The sequence below is a fragment of the Theropithecus gelada genome, chromosome 3 (assembly GCF_003255815.1).
Source record: "Theropithecus gelada isolate Dixy chromosome 3, Tgel_1.0, whole genome shotgun sequence".
Classification (NCBI taxonomy): Eukaryota; Metazoa; Chordata; class Mammalia; order Primates; family Cercopithecidae; genus Theropithecus; species Theropithecus gelada.
Genome location: NC_037670.1, coordinates 80,261,654 through 80,275,487, shown reverse-complemented (window position 1 = coordinate 80,275,487; position 13,834 = coordinate 80,261,654). Strand labels below are relative to the sequence as shown.

Sequence of the window (13,834 nt, the reverse complement as noted above, 5' to 3'; positions counted from 1 at the left end):
AAATATAATACTGATTCTGCATGAGGACCCTGGGTTGAGAACCTCTATGCTGAGCATCTCTAATGCAAAGGCATGGATTTATTTTCACTGCTTCTGTTAGTTAGGGTCTGATCAAGCAACAAAAGACATTTTCAAGAGTAAGAATATAACCAAATTACTAGATATATATTCCAACTTATGGAAGTCTTCCCTTTCATATTAAGTATTTAACAACCACCTGTGAAGTTACACACAAAGCGCTCTCCTAGTTGCCATAAAGAATATCAAGTTGCAAAGGGGCTATCTCCTGCCTTCAGAGAGATTTGTCTCATGATGTAAACACAACATTGTCCAGATGACGTAATTCTGTGTTTTAAAAAGTGATGAGATGTAAAAATAATCTTACAGAACTTGAGGCTGAAAACAAGTTCAGGGGCTCAGTGAGTCTGCGTTCCTGGCTGTATGTACAAGTCATGCCACTTGTTGAAAACCTATTCTGATTTAGAATCTTCCAGCAGAAATTGCGTATCTTCCTTCAGTGAAGCATTCCAGTGTTAACACCTGCACTCTCAGGAAGTACGCTGGATTTTTTGTAGACTTAGATGCCTGCTGCAGTTTAGCAATTCCACTGCAATTTTTGGAGCAGTGCTGTTTTCAAATAAAATTCAAATGGAAATTAATTAAATACACAAATACTGCCAGTGTCATTTTTGCTTTAAATATTTAGTAGCAAATACCTTGAAATCTTTTTGCATGATTTGTAACATAGTACAGTATAACAAATGCTATGCAGTACTTTGCTGTTCTCCTAATAGTGCTTTGGTGGTTATGTGCAGATGCATGTATTTTAAATTTTTAACAGCCTTCTACTAAAAAACGTACTTATTAACTGGCTTAATGCTTCATTTCCTAAATGAAAAGGTTCAATTCATTAGTTACTGTAGAGGCTTTTAAATTGAATGAGAACAAAGTGATCAAGAAAGACAACCTTCATATTAAACCACCTCGCCAAGATTTGACCATTCATGGAGACAATTAGCTAATCATTAACTGGACTTACTGTAGTCAAGACTTGAAGTTCCCCTGGAATATTATTTTATTGAGTCAAAGATTAGCTGACTTACAGACAGGGCAAGAAAGAATGGAAGTTTCTTTTCCTACTGTTAGCCCTCTAAGTTTAAAGAGAAGGGTAACCTTTTACTTTTCTGATATTTTCTATTACTCTTCTAATTCCTAGGGATATCTGTGTTTGCCTTACATGGCATTGCAGCAGCATCATCTTCTCTCCGATGTCACCGTTCGGGGGTTTGTTGCTGGAGCTACTAACATCCTTTTTCGACAACAGAAACACCTCAGTGATGCCATTGTGGAAGTACGTTTATGTGTGAGTGTGTGTATTTGGCCCTGCTCATCCCAGTTTTCCTTTCTTAACTACAATTATGAATATATAGTAACAACACTAGTAATGATAGTAACTGCATACTGCATGCCATGTATTCTAAGTATTTTGTGTGTATTAACTGGTCTAATTCTCGTAAAAACAGTCAATAGAACTGTACTATCCACATTTTATACCTGCAGAGGCTAAGGAACAGAGAGATGAAGTGATTTGTACAATATCAAACAGCCAGTAAACGGGTAAACCATGATTCCAACCTGGGCAACTGGGCCTACCACTACCTCACGATTTTTAACATGTGTGTGTTGTTTAAGTAATTTCAGTCCTTCTAGCCTGTTTAGAATGCTCTTGAATACCAAGAAGGAAGCTAGGAATAAATATTTGACATCAATATATAAGAAATTTAAATCATTTATTTTACAACTAAAATAATCTTTTTTTTTCCTCTTTTTTTGTTTTTTTTGAGGCACAGTTTTGTTCTTGTTGCCCAGGCTGGCGTGCAATGGCACGATCTCAGCTCCATGCAACCTCTGCCTCCTGGGTTCAAGCAATTCTTCTACCTCAGCCTCCCAAGTAGGTTGGATTACAGGTGCCCGCCACCATGCTTTGCTAATTTTTTCTATTTTTAGTAGAGATTGGGTTTCACCATGTTGGCCAGGTTGGTCTTGAACTCCTGACCTCAGGTGATCCACCCACCTCAGCCTCCCTAAGTGCTGGGATTACAGGCGTAAGCCACCACACCCAGCCTGAAATAATTTTTGAAAAATTTCATAAGGCTCGGCGCAGTGGCTCACACGTGTAATCCCAGCACTTTGGGAGGCCAAGGTGGGTGGATCACCTGCAGTCAGGAGTTCAAGACCACCCTGGCCAACATGGTGAAACCCTGTGTCTACTAAAAATACAAAAAAAATTAGCCAGACAGACATGGTGGTGTGTGCCTGTAGCCCCAGCTACTCGGGAGGCTGAGGCAGGAGAATCGTTTGAACCTTGAAGGTGGAGGTTGCAGTGAGCCAAGATTGCACCACTGCACTCCAGCCTAGGTGACAGAGTGAGACCCTGTCAATAAATAAATAAATAAATAAATAAATAGCCAGGTGCAGTGGCTCAAGTCTGTAATCCCAGCACTTTGGGAGGCTGAGGTGGATGGATCATGAGGTCAGGAGTTTAAGACCAGCCTGGCCAACATGGTGAAACTCCGTCTCTACTAAAAATACAAAAATTAGCTGGGCATGGTGGCAGGCACCTATAATCCCAGCTGCAGCTACTCGGGAGGCTGAGGCAGGAGAATCACTTGAACCTGGGCGGCAGAGGTTGCAGAGAGCCAAGATTGTGCCACTGCACTCCAGCTTAGGCGATAGAGTGAAACTCCGTCTAAAAAAAAAAAAAAAAAAAAATTCAGCCACACTAAGGTTTTTGTAGTTTCTGACAGAACGTATGAAAACATGTTTCTTGGGTGAATGGTTATAATATAATGAAAGTTCAGGATTCAAAGATGTATTTATTATAATCCCAAATTTGAAGAAGAAAGAGTATATACATTTTCCAAGACAGGAGGATATGGATGGGAGAACCATGGAGCTGCTTCAACATTATTGGTTACATTCTAGTTCTGCAGTTGGTTGGTGGGTTCATAGGAATTTCTTTTATTATTATACTTCAAAACTAACCTGTAAGTTACATGTATTTTTTAGTATGCCAAATACTACATAATAAGATATTCTAAAGTATCTGGCTGGGCATGGTGGCTCACGCCTGTAATCCCAGCACTTTGGGAGGCCAAGGCGGGTGGATCACAAGGTCAGGAGGTTGAGACCATCCTGGCTAACACGGTGAAACCCCATCTCTACTAAAAATACAAAAAATTAGCCTGGCACAGTGGCGGGCGCCTGTAGTCCCAGCTACTCAGGAGGCTGAGGTAGGAGAACGGCATGAACCTGGGAGGTGGAGCTTGCAGTGAGCCGAGATTGCACCACTGCACTCCAGCCTGGGCAACAGAGCAAGGCTCCGCCTCAAAAAAAAAAAAAAAACCAAGAATATTCTAAAATATCTGCACTCAAAAGAAAAAGTATTTAAGGAATTACACTTGTTAAATGTGTTCATTTCTGCTAGTGAAATAAAGGTGATTTTTACACGTATTTCTATGTTTTCCCAAATATTTGCAATCTATGTAATTTTATAGTTTAAAATACTACATTTATGTGTTATTTTCTAAAAACAGAAAGTGAACATTTTATAAATAGAAAGAAAACTTCAGTGTACAGACCTCTTTCTTAGACTCACCTTTTGAGAATGCTATTATTCATATTTTTTATTTCCAGCTCCACCTTCCCTGTAGTTACTCTGTAAAGTGTGGCATGGATGTCTGCGTGAATGCCCAGACTCTGACTTGTACCTGGATACCCTCTAGGTAGAAGAAGCTCTGATCCAGATCCATGATCCAGAACTCAGGAAGCTGCTTAACCCAACCACTGCAGACCTAAGGTTCGCAGATTACCTAGTGAGGCACGTGACTGAGAATCGGGATGACGTCTTCCTAGATGGCACAGGCTGGGAGGGAGGTGACGAATGGATCCGGGCCCAGTTTGCAGTCTACATTCATGCCCTGCTGGCTGCCACACTGCAATTAGGTAAGAAACCATGCAGAGCACATAGCTACTGTTTTATTATAATTTTTCATTTTGTAACATTTATGAGGTTTTGGATTGCACAATAAATACATATTCCTTGTAGAAAAATTACCAGTTATTCCCTCACACAGAGATAGCCACTTTTAACATCTTGAGTACTTTATAGCCTTGCAGATCTTTTCCTATGCATGTATTTTGGATTTTGGTTTTATGGTACTTTTGGTGGTCCTTTTACAAAAATGGATCCCTTTATACGTGTTTTCTGAAACTTTTTATTACTTTATAATAGAAACATGTATCAACATAACATGAACATACATCATCACTTTTACATGGCTGCGTCGTATTCTGTGTTTGGCAGCTGTTTATGAATACTGCCTACATGTTTTTAAGACGTATAAAGGGAGAAAGAAGAATATAAAAAATAGAAATCATTGAAAACCATGTTGTAAATGATTAAATCTTCAAATTTATAATCCATTCTAAAAAATATTATTATTCCTATTAAAGGGTTAAAATGGGGCAGGTAAACATGGACTTACTCCTGCATTAAAACTCTCTCATTCCCCTTGGGAAAAAAATATATAAATATATAAAAAAATATATATAAATCTCTACAATGAGATTTTCACATTGGACATTTGGCAAATATTCATTAGAGTTGTTAGAAATATGTTGAGCTTGTGTTTTTGTTTCAGTTAACCATTATTTTTTAAATTGTGATGAAATACACATAGCATAAAATTTACCATCTTTACGATTTTTAAATGTACAGCTCCACAGTGGCATTAGATACATTCACATTGTTGTATCAGTAGATTTTTTTAATCAACACCCACCACCACCACCACCACCACCACTGCCGCCACATGCTCCCAGGTTAGTTGTTCACAGTGCGTATAAGGAGTTTTAAATCAGGTTTCAGGAGAGTTTTTCATTTGTAAAAGATAGCTGAGGAACAAGTCCTCATTAGTTAATGGGATATTTTTAAATGTTTGCCACCACTACCAGTATAGCAGCTGAGACACCAAAATTAAATCCTTTAACCCCAAATCATTCAGTAATCTAGAAAGAAAACTTCAGTCCCCACTGTCATGTAGCTTAATTAATTTGCTTTTTAAAAAATATTTGCCCAGGAGGCTGTAGGCACTGAATAATAGTAGCTCACTTTTTTTTTGAACATTAAATATATGCAGGGACCAGTGTTCTGAGCACTTTACCTCTAGTAATTCATTTCATCCTCACAGCAATCCTGAAGGTAGGTACCTTGTCATCACCTTTTACGGAAGAGAAAATGAAGCTCACAGAGGTTAAATAGCTTGCTCATCCATCTGATAAGAGGCTTAGGCGGGATCTGATCCCAAACAGTTTGGCTTAGGCCCATATTCTTAACAAGTAACAAGGTCAAATGAGGAAATTCACCCCAATGAACTGCTTGAGTAATGTGTTCTTAGAACAACTTCTTTATGCTGTGTATAGAACTGTGTATCTCATTCATTTCCTTTCCTACCAACAAAAGGTTGTTTTCACTTTGTATTTCACCTTCAAAGCAAACAACATGCAATTAATATATGAAGTAATAGCCATTTTTATCAGTTTTCCAAACCATTTCTGATCTTCCAAGTGGAGGAAACACACATGGATACTTTCCCATGGTATTGATAAAGCTGAAAACTTTATCAGTTTTCTGTATATTCTTTTAAGTCTTTTTTTTTTTTTTTTTTTTTTTTTGAGACGGAGTCTCACTCTTGTCGTCCAGTCTGGAGTGCTGTGGCGTGATCTTGGCCCACTGCAACCTCCATCTCCCAGTTTCAAGCGATTCTCTTGCCTCAGCCTCCTGAGTAGCTGGGACTACAGGTGCCCACCACCGCGCCCGGCTAATTTTTGTATTTTTGGTAGAGATGGGGTTTCGCCATGTCAGCCAGGCTGATCTCGAACTCCTGACCTCCGGTGATCCGCCCTGCTCGACCTCCCAAAGTGCTGGGATTACAGGCATGAGCCACCGTGCATGGCCTTTTTAAAGTGTTTTTGACAGTGAAATGCTAGGAAATTCAAGAATGAAACACCAAATAGACAAAGTCCAAAGAAGAGAACATCATGACTGAAAGAACCACTTTGTGTATTCATTCTTAATCTCTTTTTTTGTAGAAAAATGGCATTTATAAAAAAGTAGAAAGATATCCCAATTGCCTATGCCATGCATATAAACCAGTATATTTATTCACTGTCAAGCATATAGTTTTTGATTAATTAATAATACTGTCCTCATAATGGTAAGGAGAACATGGAAATATTTTGGAGTTGTAAGGAACCTTGGAAAATATCTGGCTCAACCCTCTTATTTTCCAGTTAGGAAAATGAAGTTCTGAGTGATTAAGTGACTTGCCAAAGGCCACATAGCTCCTTAACAGGATTTCTGGAACTAGACCCAAGTTTCCTGACATCTGGTAGGCTATCTCCCCCAAATATGGGAGGGCAGGGGGATAAAGTCGTTCCTTTACCCTTTTTGGTTGTAGTCTTCACATCCCTGAATGGCTACAGCCCAGCTCAACTTCTTTCAAATATTTACTTGACAGATAATGAAAAGATACTATCGGACTATGGGACAACTTTTGTTACAGCATGGAAGAATACTCACAACTACAGGGTGTGGAACAGCAACAAGCATCCAGCACTTGCAGAAATAAATCCAAAGTAAGCGCATCCTCTGAAGATTGTAGTACATAATGGTTGGTTTACAAGTGCCCAATACAAAGAAAAATCTATTTTAACTTTGATATTGTGAATATCTTCAAGAATCCCCTTAAGTAGGTCATAAAAAGGCTCCCAAATATAGAGAAACAGCTTAGAAACTGCTTCCATATTCAGATTGTTATACAAAAAGCATGAGCATTATGGGAAGCACTGACATTTCCCTGGCTCTCGATGTGATTCAGAGAGCAAGTCCCTGGCACTTGGTGATGCTCAGTACACAGTGATTCTTCTCTCTTTCCCTGGAGCTGTTCTTTACCAGAATGGTTCAACAAGATAGAATCCTAGTAGGAAATACCACTGGTTTACTGCATGCGTAAAACTAGGAGGCTATTTTAAAACATGACGTATGCGAAACCAATTAAAGTTAATATCTGGGGCTGGGCTCATGCCTGTAATCCCAGCACTTTGGGAGGCCGAGGTGGGCAGATCACCTGAGATCGGGAGTTCAAGACCAGCCTGGCCAACATGCTGAAATCCCATCTCTACTAAAAATACAAAAAAATTAGCCAGATATGGTAGTGGGCGCCTGTAATCCCAGCTATTTGGGAGGCTGAGGCAGGAGAATCCCTTGAATCCAGGAGGTAGAGGTTGCAGTGAGCCAAGATCACGCCATTACACCCCAGCCTGGATAACAAGAGGGAGACTTTGTCTCAAAAAAAAAAAAAAAGTTAATATTTGGATTCCTGGATATATGGTCAGACCTGGTTTCCACATCAGACTCTAAGGTTCAACAAAACTTAATACCTGCTGCAACACTGAATGTTGATGATGAAGGCTTTATCCCACATAGGCATAAAAGGCCGTTGATTAAAGCCATTATGAAACAATAACATTTGTGTGTGCATACAACAGACAGCATCGAAGGAGATCAGTTGATATAGTGTATATAGGAACTTGTTTTCCAAATTAAAAGATAAGGCCTGGCGCAGTGGCTCACACCTGCAATCCCAGCACTTTGGGAGGCTGAGGCAGGTGGATCACAAGGTCAGGAGATCGAGACCATCCTGGCTAACGATGTGAAACCCTGTATCTACTAAAAATACAAAAAAATTAGCCACGCGTGGTGGCAGGCGCCTATAGTCCCAGCTACTTGGGAGGCTGGGGCAGGAGAATGACGTGAACCTGGGTGGAGCTTGCAGTGAGCTGAGATCGTGCCACTGCACTCCAGCCTGGCCGACAGAGCAAGACTCTGTCTTAAAAAAAAATAATAAAAATAAAAATAAAAAAGATGGTGTGGTTTTTCATAATAATACAAGCATATACCATTTTCTTTTTTTTTTTTTTTTCGAAACGGAGTCTCACTCTGTTGCCCAGGCTGGAGTGCTGGTGCGATCTTGGCTCACTGCAACCTCTGCCACCCAGGTTCAAGCAATTTTTCTGCCTCAGCCTCCCGAGTAGCTGCGATTACAGGCACCTCCCACCAGGTCCGGCTAATTTTTGTATTTTTAGTAGAGACGGGGTTTCACCATCTTGGCCAGGCTGTTCTTGAACTCCTGACCTCGTGATCCACCTACCTTGGCCTCCCAAAGTGTTGGGATTACAGGCGTGAGCCACCATGCCCAGCCAAGCATACACCATTTTCATTTGAATTTTAAACTTCTCTGTGAGGAACAAAAGTCACCTTTGTACTGACTACCATATTATCTTGGGACTAGAGTTAACTTTTCTAATGTGATTTAAGATGTGCTAGAAAGGATACTTTGCTGCACACACACTCACACACACCCGATATTGAAGCCATAGCAACCTGGGGAAGTATGTGCATGAGTAAGGTGGTACACAGAGGGTTTTGGGTAACATGTCTGTTAAGCTTTGCATTATGCATCAAGAAAAATAACCAAGGAGCTGGGCACATTGGCGTGTGCCTATAGTCCCAGCTACTTGGGAGACTGAAGCGGGAGGATTACTTGAACCCAAGGTTTCAAGGCCAGCCTAGGCAACATAATGAGACCCCATCTTTTAAAGTAAAAATGACTAGGTTCAGCACCAATTTTGGTGAATTTAATCATCACACTTGGCTGTAGCAGAAACCTATATTGCCATTTGACTATAGTAAAAACAGCAAATTAAAAGGCAAAACCATTTTAATAGTATTAAATGAAAGGGCTGAGTTCAAAGTGTTCTCCCTCACTGACTACAAAGTCTCTATTCTCAACATGCTGAAGGGAAACAGATGTGGAGGAGCAGGATGGCACTCACAGGGTGGTGCTGGGAAGCCAGGTCAGCTTGACTGTCCAAGCAGTCAACACACAGAGCCATCCCAGTCTCCTCCCTGGGCCCTGCACTGGGAGGCCTGGTCAAATCTTTATCTGTCACTACATCTGGTGCTTTTAACTTGAACCAGCTCTATAGATGTTAGTACAGGTCCAAAAAAGCCTTAGCTGAAATGAGTTTTAAAAGGATTATGAAATGGTGCTTAGAAGAACATGTGAAGAAATTGAGGCTATTTAGATTGAAAAGAAGGCTGAAGAATGACTTGTTAACTAAAATATATAGGTAGGGAAATCACGCAGATATGATAGTGCAGGCCAAGGGAGAACTTCCCTTTCATCCTCTGAAGGGTCACTGGAAAGTCAGCTGACAAAAGGCAGATTAATAGGAGAAATGGCATGCAAATTTATTAATGTGCATGAGGGAGAGCTACAGGGTGACTGGATTGTGTACCCAGCTTCACACTTAGCAGCCCTCAGAGAGAATTGATGGTAAACGTTTCTTTCAGACCTTTAAAGGTGCCAGACACTCAGTTCATCTTTCCTATATCTTGATATTGGAGGGCCTCAGAGCAAACCAGGCTGCATTAATGCAGATTTTCTCCACAGATGCAAATCTACCCCCAAAAAGACAGCTTTTCAGTTATGCTTGCATTTCCAGCCCTTCTGAATAGCCATCTTGAAATACATCAAAGAGGTATATTTTGGGGTGAATAGTTAGTTTTCTTCAATAGCAAATTTTCAACGTTTTTACCAAATTAAAAATAACAAATGCAGCCGGGCCTGGTGGCTCACGCCTGTAATTCTAGCACTTTGGGAGGCCAAGGTGGGTGGATCACGTGAGCTCGGGAGTTCAAGACCAGCCTGGGCAACATTGTGAAACCCTGTCTCTACTAAAAATACAAAAAATTAGCCAGGCATGGTGGTACATGCCTATACTCCCAGCTACTCAGGAGGCTGAGGCAGGAGAATCGCTTGAACCTGGGAGGCAGGTTGCAGTGAGCCGAGATTGCGCCACTGCAGTCCAGCCTGGGTAACAGTGAGACTCTGTCTCAAAAAAATAAAATAAGAAATGCTAAACTTCTGTTGTTATCAGAGGGTGTCATTTAGAAATATTTCAAACTAATTATAACTTTCGAGAAGTATGAAACCCTTTAACTCTTAAAGATTAGGGAAGGTAGCATTCTAACTTAACAAGCAGCAGGCATATTTCATCCCTTAAATATAGTCATTCCAGAACATAGAGAATGATCAAGTGATGTGTCAGTATTTCAATCCTGTGATTCAGGAATCTAGGAATAAGAAGTGTTACATATGCTTACTTTGGGCCATGAAGAGTAGTTTGTTGTCATTTGAAGAACCATTAATTTTATAAGTAGCTATAGATTTTACTAGGATCACTTTCTTTGTTACACCTTGACAGAGGGACTCCTGAGATAAGAATTGGATATTGACCCCTCCATTTTATGTGGTCAAGTTGCTTGATTTTTTTTTTCCTACTGCCTGTATAATTACAGAATGCCTGATTTATATATATATATTTTTTTTCTTTTAATATAATGGAAATAGGGAAGTCTGAATAATGTATTTTCTTACAAAAATAACGATATTGCTGTTTTTTTTTAAGACCTGCCTTTTGAGCTGCTTTTCTAACAGAAAGTAGAGATTTTGTTGATCCATCCACAAATATCTGCATAACCAATAGCACACATTTGTAAGACGGCCAGGATCAAGGTATGATCTATGACCATGTCCTAAAACCAGTGACTCACCTTGACTGTCCTGGGGAGCTTGTAAAAAATGTTGATGCTTGAGCCCCACCCAAGACAGACCACATAAATTAGAATGTCAGGATAGCACTAACACAGGCTACACACACACACACACACACACACACACACACACACACACACACAAAACACATAACACACCTGTTTTACAAGTGAGGAAACTAAAGCTCAGAGGGGTTAGGTAATCTTTTCTGGATGTCATCATTGTAAGTGGAGAGCTGTGATCAAAGCCAAGTTTCCTGATACTAAATTCAGCACTGCCACCCAGCTGTGTCGTCCATGAGAAGTTTACTAATATTTTCTTGTGATAACTCTTTTTTTGCAGCCTTCTTGGTAAAATACTGATAGTTTAAACGCAAACTTTTTTTTTTTACAGCCATCCATTTCAAGGCCAATACTCAGTATCAGACATGAAGTTAAGATTCTCACAGTAAGTACTTAAAGAAAATACTGGGAAAATTCTTAATTCTGAATTTATGCCATGTGTTTCATTGCTATTTGGGGATTGTTTTTCTCTACTTGATAGACTTATGCTTCAAATAGTAACCAAATATGTGCATAACATTCTTTAGCTCAGCGGTGTGTTATGTTTCAAAGTGAAAACACCGCTCTTCATAGAGGATGGTGTGAACTAATAATAGGATTTACCATTTTTATTTTGGTGAAGTGCTTTTAGCAAACCATGGCTGTCAGAGAGATGTAGCCAGCCATACATACATCCTTATGTCCTCACCACTTTTTGGTTCATCTGTATGTTCTTCTCATGTATTCTGAAAATGCACATGCTTAAAAGGTTAATAAATTCATAACAAATAATTTAGCTTCTTTTCTCAGTAATTCTAATTTGGGATGGTTACAGAGTGATTATTGTGTGTGTGTCTACATGTGTCTGTATGCATGTGTGAGATTTTTTAAAAATTGTACTTAACACTTCTTTTATCTTTTACCCAGTTCTGTTCAGAATAGTGAACGTGGCAAAAAAATTGGAAATGTCATGGTCACAACTAGCCGGAATGTTGTGCAAACAGGAAAAGCTGTTGGTAAGACATGCCTTTAGCCAGGAACAAATTGGAATCACAACACATCCATTTTCTATCTTTAATATGTAATTGATAAAACAAACATAAAGTTGTAAAGATGTGTGTTATCACATAGTAATACGAGAGTTTTTAAAATTTTTGTCCTATTCATTTGAAAAATTCCAAATTCCAAAAGGTCAAACTCCATTACATCTAATAGAGAGTGACAGAATCTTCTGATTAAGTCACTGTTTTGTTACCAAGATTCAAGCTTCACCAGAGTTTTCTTCCCCCATTCCCTGTGCTGTCCACAGTTCTTTATAAATGGCAGAGACTCATAATAAAAGTAGGCATTAGGAACTACTGTCCTCTAAGGTAGTATTACACAATAAAGAAAATGAAGCCAACAGTTGGTTTTTCGAAAAGGTCAACAATATTTATAAAATCTTTACAGACTGGTAAAGATGAAAAGAAAGAAGATACACATTACCAACATTAGGGATGAAAGAGGGACATTAGTGTAGCTCTTACAGAAATTAAAAGAACAGAAAATAGGGGAATATTGTGAACAACTTTATGCTAACAAATTTAACAACATAAATGAAATATACAAATTCTTTTAAAAATTCGCATTACCGAAACAGTTGCAAAAAGAAAATATGAATAGCCCTATTATCTATTAAAGAAATTGGGCTGAATGCAGTGGCTCATACCTGTAATCCCAGCACTTTGGGAGGCTGAGGTGGGAGGATTGCTTGAGTCCAGGACTTCAAGACCAGCCTGGGCAACATAGTGAGACCCCATCTCTACAAAAAAATTTGAAAAGTCAGTAGGCATGGTGGTGTGTGCCTGTAGTCCCAGCTACTCAAAAGGCTGAAGTGGGAGGATTGTTTGAGCCCAGGAAGTCAAGGCTGCAGTGAGCCATGACAGCGCCACTGCACTCCAGCCTGGGTGACAGAGCAAGAGTCTTAAAAACAGAAAGAAATTGGTTGTGACTTTAAATGAAAAGCCTTGCCATAAGGTTTTTAATTTAAACCAGGCTGCCCAGGTGGCTTCAGTTTGAACTCTGTCAAATGTTTAAGGAAGAAATAATACTAGTTTTACACAAAATCTTTAAATAAGGTAATACTCCCCAACTCATTTGATGAGGCCAGTATTAATATCAAAGTCAGACAAATGGTAGCATGTTCTTTTGCACCTAGCTTTTTTCGCTTAAAATATTTTGAATATTGTTCCACATCAGTTCTAAAATTTTTCATTCCTTTTCTATATTTTTAACTTTTATTTTGATGTAGTTTCAAATTTGAACATTGCAACAGTGCAAGAAAATCCTAGTTATCTCTGATTCACCAATTATTTACATTTTGCCCCATCTGCTTTGTCATACAATGTGTTGTAAAAATAGGGCATTACTACTTCCCTAGCTTCTGAAAGAGGTTGACTAACCGTTACTGAACACAATTCAAAAGCCCCAGAACTAGGTAATCTTTGTGTAGGGGTTCTTATATCCCCAGTTTTCTGAATACCTAGAGAGAGACAGAAAACTCTACAGACTCATTGGTAAAGACAAACACAGCACACACAGCACTACCACTATGTTAGTTTTATTGCAAAGGAATGGAATTTAGCACACAAACATTTATTTCCAAACAATATGCCTTTGACTTATTTTGAATTTTTATTTTTTAATAGAAAAACTATGCTATATTATAGATACATTATTATACATTATTACTTAATTTTTAGTGATGCTGCTACTGATAGTTAAATTCTAAAGGCAAATTTCTTCTATACTTTCCTCTCCAAGAACAGTGGGAATGTATCAGTCAACTTAAATAATTTCACTTAGCATCACCTTTTTTTCTGAGACAGGGTCTCACTCTGTTGTCCAAGCTGAAGTGCAATATAGTGCGATCTTGGCTCACTGCAACCTCTGCAACCCCGGCGGGATCCTCCTGCCTCAACCTACCAAGTAGCTGGGACTACGGGCATGTGCCATCATGCCTGGCTAATTTTTCTATTTTTTGTAGAGAGAGGGTTTCGCCATGTTTCCCAG

The 13,834-nt window shown here is 39.2% G+C and overlaps 1 protein-coding gene across 2 annotated transcripts in view; it reads left to right on the top strand.

The window, feature by feature from the left end:
* AVL9 (AVL9 cell migration associated) overlaps positions 1-13,834 on the top strand; it is a 94,631-nt gene that overhangs the window by 75,035 nt on the left and 5,762 nt on the right. Inside the window, exons 11-15 of one of the 2 annotated variants that reach the window (XM_025379098.1) lie at positions 1,217-1,351; positions 3,786-4,005; positions 6,582-6,699; positions 11,136-11,189; positions 11,711-11,799. In XM_025379098.1, the coding sequence (XP_025234883.1) occupies positions 1,217-1,351; positions 3,786-4,005; positions 6,582-6,699; positions 11,136-11,189; positions 11,711-11,799 (616 nt within the window). The remainder of the gene's footprint in view (positions 1-1,216; positions 1,352-3,785; positions 4,006-6,581; positions 6,700-11,135; positions 11,190-11,710; positions 11,800-13,834) is intronic. The other variant, XM_025379099.1, reaches the window with a different exon arrangement.